Below are 10,541 nucleotides of genomic sequence, written 5' to 3' on the forward strand. Positions count from 1 at the left end.
GTAAGACAAACTTATGTGCTGGCTAGGAGTCTAATATGTACTATTAAGTGTCCAACATTTTCGGGGCGTTGCTTGGGTTTGTCGTCCATTCTGTGTTTTGTGCTGCATGGTCACGCTCACAATGAAGTGCCTAATACAGGCCTAAAACACGACTAGCAATGGTCAAAACTTGTTTAACATGAACGGAGAAGGTGAATAATAATATAGCTAAGAAAAACACAAAAATTTAAGCGCAATCAAGAACCTAATATTGCAAGAATACCTCGGACACTTGCAGCTTACACTCCAGCCACGCACGAGAGAGTACCACCGCCTCACTGAGTGAGCGATTGCTCTTTCTACCAGTTTTTCCCTGGTGCTTCCTCGATACGTCTCAAAAGGAAAACTACCTTACAGAACTCGCTGCATTCAACACGTATCTCGACTGGTGTAACAAATAGGAACTCAATAAAGCGCAGCAAAAAGTAGAGTGCATGTAGCCCACCAAGTTTGCGAATCACTCAAAGTTGTGCTCTTGCCGGGTATACGGCCCGCGCTTACGTCAAACACTGACGCAATTGGTAGTACGGTGAACACGGCAGTGAGGACTTTATGAACGGGAATCTCTGGGGGCCCAAACTATTCTCTTCTTCAGGTTTAATACTAACGGGCTGCGTTCGCCGCAGCATCAAAAACTACAATCCACAGAAATGTTTTTCTTTGATCATCTCTTTGATTTCAAAAGTGTCTTGTGTATCTGAACTTGAACCTTCATGAAAGATACAATGAACATCACGAATTACCCACTTCAATATGATGTTATTATGTCACCTTTGGTTGGGTGTTGCATTTAAAAAGGTGGACTCCTTTCACATGGGTATGAGGGTCATGCACTCTTCCATGCGACCACTGCGGAACCGAAGAGACAACTGAACATTCCCTCTGCACCTTTACTCATTGTGATACCCAGTGATACCCATTCCGGGTGTTAATATTTCAACTGAAATCAATACCATTACCTGCAGTCGATATTCTAGGACCACGAATGCGTGTATCTGTGGCCACAACGGAATAGAAATATTTCTGAAGCACTTACAGTCGACAGGTCTTTGCAACCACCAGTAGACCTGGTGTGCTTTCCTGTATCGTGTGTGCACGATGACCAATATCTCCCCCTTGCATTGTTTATTTTTTCGTTACTTTACCCATTTTCTCTCTGAGGAATAGCAAACCAGACGTGTGTCGTGTTAACCTTTGCACCTTCTCTTTATTCTCTCTCTCTTTTTCGATTATGAATTTGGCTGGCAATCACTTTGTTGCGTCATCTTTTTCATATTTTTGTTGGTTAATAATTGGTGCCAAGTGTATAGCGTTAGCCTTTTCTTGTTGATCTTTATTTTTCTTTATTGAATCCTCAGCTGTGGCACACAAAATTTGTGCACAACACATGTCTCATTTTTACATTGTTGTAAAAGCTTTGTCCTAACCGATTCCGGCAGTGACTTTTTTTAACATGTTTGTGTGATTCAGAGTAACACCTCAGTTAGTGACTTGATATCCACTACTACTCATAGCGTCAACCAAAGTACTAGCTGTGCAACAAATAACTCAGGCATTTTTCATGTGCAAAAATCAAAACTTTTTATTTACAGTTTATTTACAGCGTAGGTTTTGAGCCCGTGGCCCTTTTGCAGACCATACCAAGCTGAAGATCTGTTGCGCTTCAGTCTTTCCGACGGCTTACAACTTCATTTCTGCACCTGAAGAAGGGTGACAAATTATGCGAATATAAAAGCTGCCTTCCCACTTCATTTATCGCCACAGTAGTTAACAGAGCTAAATTTCTGCGTGCAGAAAAGTTATATAATATACATATGCTGTTCTGATCGTCTATTGAAGTAGCCCCGCCGTGGTGGTCTAGTGGCTAAGGTGCTCGGCTGCTGACCCGCAGGTCGCGGGTTTGCATCCCGGCACTGGCGGCTGCATTTCCGGTGGAGGCGGAAATATTGTAGGCCCGTATGCTCAGATTTGGGTGCACGTTAAAGAACCCCAGGTGATCGAAAGCTCCGGAGCCCTCCCCTACGGCGTCTCTCATGATAGTATGGTGGTTTTGAGACGTTAAACCCCACATAACAATCAATAGTCTATCAAAATATTTCCCCCGCTGTTTGCATTACCTAACTGATTTAAATACATAATATCGTCGGTAAAGCATGGAGTGCCTGAGCATAAATTATACTTGATACAGATATAGTCACTAACCTACTCAATACAACTAATGAGCGCTACATTTGGAACAGTGTGTCGGCTTTGCACTAGCTCCCTTCTTGTCCCTCCATTTCAGAGGTTATTTCAAATTCCCTCTCACACTGCTTGAAGCAACCATTCGTTCTGCTCTCCGGTACTGCTGACTGTTGACGAAAGTGTTTAACGGGAAATCACGCATATTTTCCTTCACTAATGATGGCTTTATAAATAAATAGCTGTGCTTGGCACTTTGTAACAGCGCAAGAGAAACGTATTTCTAGACGCGAACTTGTAACTTACTTGTTAGTGTCAGTGATATCCATGGCCATATCCACCCTTGAGGAAGAATACGCCTCCGTGTCCTCCCCCATATCCTCCTCCGTAGCCGTGATGGGCGTGTCCAAACAGGGTGCCTCCATGATGAAGCTTGTGCACGTGATGCACGGTCTTGACGAGGAAGCTAGGACCTGGAACTGTCTTATGGTACCCGTGACCACCACCATGGCCGAAGCTGATCCCATGACCGTAGAAACCAGCCAAAGTAACACCCAGAAGGGCGCAAAGAACAGCGACGACGACCTGCAAAAGCCGATGTGAGCTGTCATACAGAATGGCCTATGCTGCGCTTCTGGATGCCTATGTTCCGTCGTCAGCTAAGACTCTGGCAAGATTTGGCGATCCGCTTAGCAAAATTGAATTGTGCGATTGATGGAAGCTTGTTACGGCAAGCATCATCATGAGGCATATGTTCCCACTGCTTTTCACGACTCATTTTGTTCGGCAAACTATGCATGTCATTCAATCTATGGTCACAAAATATTCACCTCAACAAAAAAGGAGTTTTGTGCAGCCTTGTTTTGTTATGCCCTAAAAGACGGTGGAGAGACGTTTGGACAAAACTTACTATCCGGGTGCATCACGCAGGGCATACTTTGCGGACTTAAATATACTGAAGATCGCAAAAGCCGGTATCAGCAAGACGTGTTTGCTGCTCTTATATCGTTGTTCTCCTTCGTTCCTCTCCCTTTTTGTTATCTTGAAATTCTTGTATATTTTCTTTCAGTTTATGAATTTCTGGAACGGCATGTGCTTAAAAGATATATATATATATATATATATATATATATATATATATACTGTGCACGATCAAAACTCAATGCTCTGTCCTGCTCGTCTTTTTACCGCCGATATTTTAGGTGAAATCTCGCTAGCTTTCTAAAATGATGCCGACATCATCTTGGGGGTCGGTCAAACTCCACTCAGATGATGCCAACATTGGGGACATGCCCGACTAAGGCAAATCGACCTCGTGTTGACTATTAGAGAAAAATGTTTCAGTTTCTGTTCAAATGAACCTACAATACCATAAAAAAGTTGGGTTCTGAAAGCATTAAGCAAAATGTACACTTACTGTCACGTTTATGTTAAACCCATATCATGGTACTGGTAAGAATCGAGAATATTTTTTGTAAATAACGTGATGAAGGTGCAAAAGTGAAGGAACTTGAATAACTCCGCATGCGCCTCACTGATGAAAAAACTAAAAGATTTTGGCAATAATTCAAGGCACAAATTGAGATGGTCAATGCCCCCGAGATTAACAGTGCCGAATAAGGTCTTTTACACTGCTTCTCATAAGGAAACTTGTACTGAAAAAAAGTAAAACGCAAAAAAATATCCCGATAGCTGACTACTTTGGAGATGGATAAATAGTTATCTATAAATATTTTGATACCTTCATTCTATTCATTTCTGGTTGCTCTTTATTACTTTCATTCTTTCAGTTTAATCTTCCCGATGCTAATTACTGTCCAATTCTAAATTTTCACACCTAACATACAGGGATGTAACTATTGTATGCCTGTTTTAGGAAAGTAGCAGTCACATGAGTAACGCTGCTCTGTCAATTTTGCTGTTGTTTTATTTTGTTTAGCAACACTTGGCCCTTCTGATGCAGTCGTGTTTGCTCAAAAGCCATCATGTTTCTGAGCCAGACTATATCGGTTCATTGTAGAATAAATTCGAGGCGACTATTACCTCAATATTTCAATATCCTATGATCAAAAGAAACAGCCTTGATTTGTAAGATGGCAGATTCTTTAACTATCGTTGCTAATGCGTTTAAGTATGAAACAACACTATAGAAACCTGAAATTTTAGAGTTTAAAATTTGCCGAGGTAAAGGCTCCATATCAGTACCTTTACATCGGCTCAATGACACAAGATAGCTTCCGCTCTTTTTACCCGTTAAATCGGCGTACAACGTGACTATACTATATGTACCCGTTCGAGTGCGAGGGATGCAGCGGGCAGCACATGTCTACGAAAACAAGTCGTCTATACGTGCATCAGGTACCTACCAGAGCCCGCATAGTCCAAAGTGCTCGATGGGCTTCAAGCGAGTGATGGTTTCAGCGTGCTCAGTGTGGGCCTTATATACTGGTAGAAAAAGGAAGATTGGCGCACAAAGACTCTAGTGGCAGTCTTCAAACAGTTGAGAGGATGAAAAACCCTCGGACGTTGCGCCGGTCACCCAATGGTAACACAGCAATTTCTATGCATCGCAACCGCCATTCGTTGATTGCTGTTTTGGCTATTGTTATATTCCTGGTTCTTTATTTAGGTAGGCTCCTTTTTTGTGTTTTTTTTTAATTTTGGCCTCTCTCCTGAAGCCCCTTATACTCTTCATCTCAGTAACGAGTCCAGCATGCAACGCTGTCACGAGGAAGAGGAGGAAGTGGGGACGACTGTCTCGTGCTCGTGTTCATATCGGAGGCGAGAGAAATTGCGCACCCCCTCCCAAAAATAGGATCCATACGCTCTGGTCGACACACGCACGGCGTGTGGTTAGAGGAGAAAGCGCAACACGTCAGTGGCCAAAAGCGCTCGCTCGGATAAACAATAAAGACAAGGCCTAGGCGACCACACCTGGAATGGATCAGATACAGCGGTCAACGGCAGCAAGGGCCGAAACCGAAATACCACGCCTTTACAGTTGCGTTTCTCACGCCTCTCAAAAAAGAAACCAGCGGCGTTAGCGACCGGGCTCCCGCCGCCGCTTTCCTGTCGTTTGTGTACAGGAAAGGCTGGTGCGGCCCGCGGGCGAGACGTGTGACCATCGTGGGCGCGTTTAGCGCAGCAGCTTGCGGCGTCCGCTTCATCGGAGCTTTCGCCGCTCGGATTGTCGGCGAGCCCCGAAATACATGCGGGGCCGTCATACGGAAGACGCCGAGCGGCCCGGGTGAGGGAGTGGCTCGAGCGCGCGCGTGCATACACAGCGAAGCGGGGTGCACGCGCTCACCAAATAATTACCCGCAAAGGCGAGGACCCATTCTTAGCTTGAAGTTCAGGACGTCGCCGATGCCTGGTTGAAGTTATTTTAATATTTTCTTCGGTGTTCCGGTCTATGGAACACAGCCTCATTGGTTCTTTTTTTCTATGTGTATTTTGTTATTTCGCGGAAAAACTGAATGGCTGAAAGAAAGGGGAGGAGGGCTTTCGTATTCGCAATCGCAAGAAAACAAGGCATCATTAGCTTCAATCGCGTGCGGCCCTGCTTCTCAAATCCGTCGACTTTCTATGGATGGTGATTTGCTGCCTGAGGTAAGAATGTGATTTGATATGCGTGTTCTACTTTCGTTTGTTGCAATAATAATAGGTGCATTCAATTATTGTTACTACACATATTACTGTCAATCGGTTCAACAATGTAACTCCACTCAAATATTGTAACGGCTTTGCAGACGTTGTAATTTCAAATCCTAGTCTACAGATATTATTTTTCATCTCTATTTCAAACTGTATATCTGATGAGAAAAACATACATCAGCGTGTTTGTGAGACCATTTTGGCGCTTAAAGGGTGGTGCTTTGCCACACAAAACATTTCAAACCTTGGTACGATAAGCGTATAACATCGCTTCTTCTGGACATGACTTTCTCTACGTAACACTGCATTACCGATGACATTTAAAGATGACCAACTTATTAATTTATTTCGGCTTTTAAATTTCTTCTTTATTTTATGTGGTACGAAGAGTGCAGACTAACTCGATTTTTCATTCTCACCTCAAATCGATAAGCTATTTAGGTGCCTGATTTTTAGTTGCTGTCTTAAGTTTCATAAAACGCGCTATTGTGTTCGCAAAAAAAAAAAACATTAGCTCAGGTTCTTGAAGGTATGAAGTTGTAGACTTGCAATTCAAGGCCATAGAAATAGAAATAGACGATTCCTAAATCACGTATCAAGAGCTACTTTTGTTGTTTGTAAATGTTTTTTATAGATTTATATGCAGAAATAAGTACTTCTGTAAGTTCTAATCATTGTTGTGCTAAAGCACCACGCGCTAAAACTAAGTAATGCTGGACAAAGAGTCCATGTCCGTCCATCTAAAGACCTTGCGAAACGGGTGCCCGAGACAGAGAGAGAATAGGGATGAAAGAAATGTAGGAAGGTTAACCATGGCTGAGCTCAGTAGGTTACCCTGCACTGGGGAGTGGGGTAACGAGAATAGATGAAAGAAAGATGAGGATAGTGAAGTCACTGTGGCCGTCAACGTAACAGTAGTTCTGCGCTTAACACCCCAGATGGTGTGACAGTCCCTAGGCCTGTGTCAGTGCAACTGACACAGTCGCTAGGACGAGTGTCAGTGCAACTAAAATCTTGTCAGCTGTGAAGCCATGGGGGTGCTGTTAGTGTTCTTAACCAACAGATTTCTGAATGCTTTCTAGAACTGTAGTGATGATGTACAGCGGTTGCAGCATGCTTTGAGCTATCCGTGTCTGCATCTTGCTGAGTCGCACGTGAATAGCACTCTCTTGGAGGCTTACTATGCCGACAACTTGTCTGTTTTTTTTTTCGAGAGTCAGGAGAAATTTACACTACGCAGTAGGGCTACCTGCATGTTCAGATATCAAACATTTAATCCATTATTATTGAACTAAATGTTCATTATCTTGAAATGAGAAAAAAATAGCGCAGATTGCACTAAGCCACGTAAGACTGGGTCATAGCAGAGCTAATGGACATCCAGCTGATACTGATATGGTTATGCTACCGCCTTATCACCTGTAACTTTCCGCCCCTTGATTTACTGTAAAAATTATAGGTATGCTTACTCTCTTTTTACATCTTTTATTCTGTGTTTTTCAGTCTCTTTGGCTTTTTGTCACTCTGTTTCTCTTTTTTTCTTTCTCTCTTGTTTCCTCTCTCTTTCAATGTCTTTCTTTCTCTCCGGATGTGTACTGGTCTCTGTAGTCGCTCTCTAGGCTTTTATATATTGTCCACTCATCTCTATCTTTCTACTTCTCTTTTTCTTTTTTTCTATCTCTTTCTGTCCGCAACGCAGCCTCGCCGCGGTGGTCTAGTGGCTAAGGTACTCGGCTGCTGACCCGCAGGTCGCGGGATCGAATCCCGGCTGCGGCGGCTGCATTTCCGATGGAGGCGGAAATGTTGTAGGCCTGTGTGCTCAGATTTGGGTGCACGTTAAAGAACCCCAGGTGGTCGAAATTTCCGGAGCCCTCCACTACGGCGTCTCTCATAATCATATGGTGGTTTTGGGACATTAACCCCATATATCCATCGTCAATCTGTCCGCCACGCATGCGAACATCAAGCTCTGCTGAAGAACTCCTATAGCACGTACGTGCCACAGGTGTTGAGAGAATCGCACGAATCATCGTTCACGTCCACTAAAAATTCACAAGGAAACACATGGATGGCTAACTCCGATTAAGGGCTGCATGTTACAGCTTGTCTTGTTAACCATCGATACTCAGTGCTGTGGCGGTGATTGAGAGGGCACCGGTTTATGATGACGGTAATTTTCCATTTACGACACACGGCAAACTCGACCAGAACAGCTCTGCTGTAAAACGATGGCCGTCAGTAAGTAGCTATTCACGGCACACGTTAGCTACGCTCCTCGATGGTATACCACATGTGTTATTCCTTCCATAATATATAGGTGGTTAATATTTGTACCGATATTTATTGATGGCAACGTGTTGAAACGCCATATGGCGGTCACCTAGTGGAAATTATATATAACCACCAGATTGCGAATTTTTATATATTGTTGTGGCTAAAACGTGCGTTATAAAAATGGTGTGAGTTTATTTGGCAACTTTTTTATTAAAGGCTGTCAAATAAGTATCTGAAACCGTTGATTCCTCTAGATGTTTTTTTTTTTATTGTGAGAAACTCACAGATTTTTAACTGAATGATATGACTGCTTGTGTTCAGTACTTACGCCCTCTTTTTGTGCCATGCACCCTTTTCTCGAGCTATAAAGTAAACACAGATGACAAATATGAGACGTACACTGTAACAGTTCCTTCTATTTTGACAGGTTTGTTCGCTTTGTTTGTATTTCTTCGTTCTTGGGTACTATGGTGTGTACTAGCTTTTTCAAGTATTCATCACTGCGCTGGTACGTAGAATAATAAGAAGTGAGTGAAATGTTAAAAAAATTACATGAAAGATTGCCTCGATGATCACACTTCTTAGCACGCATTGACACGTATATGCGAGACTTGAGATTGATTTGATTGATTGATATGTTGGGTTTCACATCTCAAAACCACCTTATAGTTATGAGAGACGCCATAGTGGAGGGCTCCGGAAATCTTCACAACCTGAGGTTCTTTACCGTGCACCCAAACCTGAGCACACAGGACTACAGCATTTTCGCCTCCATTCAAAATGCAGCCGCGTCAGCCGGGATTTGATACTGCGACTGAGTACCAGCAGCCGACTACCTCAGCCACTATACCACCGCTGCGGGGCGTATATGTGAAAGTTAGGGAGTTAACTTCGTGAGGAATAAACAGACGTCGCTGCTGCTATGGCACCTGCTAATGGTGCGGCTGAACCTGTTGGTGCCTCTGTGGAGGCCTACTGCTTCCTGCAGCCACACACATGTGCATGAAATCTACAATGGCGAATAACTGCTTGAGTTCAGCGTCAACTTCTGAAAATGTACTGCAAGAACCATAAAATTAGGTTTGATTGTAATATCTGGTGACTTATTATTATATTAGTTGCTCTTTTCTGTCTTTGTTAGATCACACCATTTTCACTTCATCCTAAGTCCTTGTTAGTTTGCCCAAACGTGAATTTAGGTGAAAGTAACGATGGCTGAACAATAAACTCACATTGGACGGTCTTTGAAATAATCACATTTGGTGCACGTCCAATGTCCAGTACCTTATGAAATTTTGATTAGCGATCGCCTCTGCTCCAATAAGGAGGGGAATTGTTCTCGCTGTAGTTGCCCGCATGAGTGTCTTTGCACTGGAACTAACGTTCTATGAGGACATTTTTGGCTATGTGGATATATGTGTAAATTGCCTACAGTAGCCCTTGTGACGTGGAGTGCAAAAGCTTAAGCTACAGCTCTCAACTTTAACCATCTCACTTTCTGACTAATCCTATAAGTGAAACACGCCAAGCAATAGCAATTCGTGGAGTAATTGACCTGCTCATAAATAATACAGACGCTTCCGTTCAGTTACCGTTCTTTCTTTCTCACCTTCTTGATTCTTCTTTCAATCTATACCACCCTTTCCACTTGTGCAGGGCAGCTTACCATTTATGCCAAACTGCCTAACATCTCCATTTTTTCTCTACCTTCTTTCTTTCAATTTAGATACACTGCAATCAAGGCCATGATGGGAACCCCAAGATTATGGCCAACACACAACCACTGCTTCATATTTCTCCCTTGCTAATACCTATACTATTTCTTGGACTTCGTTTGATGTTTTCTTTTTTGGAGAAATTCAAACTTTTTTAATTTTTACTCTACCATTCGTACTCAGTTATTTATTAAAGAAATAATTTGTTTTTAGTTCTGAACGAAATTGTGGTAAAATTATAGCACCTATATCTTCTCAAAGCTAGCCTCCAAGTCGCCTTGGAGGCTTGAGGGCTAAGTACCTAGCACCAAAGCACTGAGGTCTTCGTGGCAGTACTAGGGCTTCGAAAATCGACTGAAGTAATTTATAGTCTTTCGTCACTGATTCAACCAAAAATGTGGACGTGTTTGGGGCTTTCCGAAAGGTTTATACACTCTAAAAAAAAAAGAGCGAGTAAAAAGGGTGTCTTTTTGTCCCACAACAATTGTTGTCATCTATATTGCGTTCCATCCTTGCGCTATCGCCCCGCACCAGGTACATTCCGGTCACGATCGACATGCCCATTATCAGGGTTACATTGCATTATCAATAGGAAAGTGGCCAGCGCCGAGTTTTCAAGAAAGGAAGCGCACGCAAGCCGAATGACGATTATTGTTGTGGGACAAAAAGACACCCTTT

The 10,541-nt window shown here is 42.9% G+C and overlaps 1 protein-coding gene across 1 annotated transcript; it reads right to left on the reverse strand.

Annotated features, from left to right (window-relative positions):
• Positions 1–1,594: 1,594 nt before the first annotated feature.
• LOC142775931 (uncharacterized) lies at positions 1,595–4,670 on the reverse strand. Its single transcript, XM_075878470.1, has 3 exons — positions 4,587–4,670; positions 2,527–2,805; positions 1,595–1,739 (listed from the first exon to the last, which is right to left on the reverse strand). Exons 1-2 carry the CDS (start codon positions 4,596–4,598, stop codon positions 2,536–2,538), a joined length of 282 nt encoding a protein of 93 aa, XP_075734585.1. The 5' UTR covers positions 4,599–4,670; the 3' UTR covers positions 1,595–1,739; positions 2,527–2,535.
• Between the last annotated feature and the right edge of the window lie 5,871 nt (positions 4,671–10,541).

The sequence above is a fragment of the Rhipicephalus microplus genome, chromosome X (genome assembly GCF_043290135.1).
Source record: "Rhipicephalus microplus isolate Deutch F79 chromosome X, USDA_Rmic, whole genome shotgun sequence".
NCBI lineage: Eukaryota > Metazoa > Arthropoda > Arachnida > Ixodida > Ixodidae > Rhipicephalus > Rhipicephalus microplus.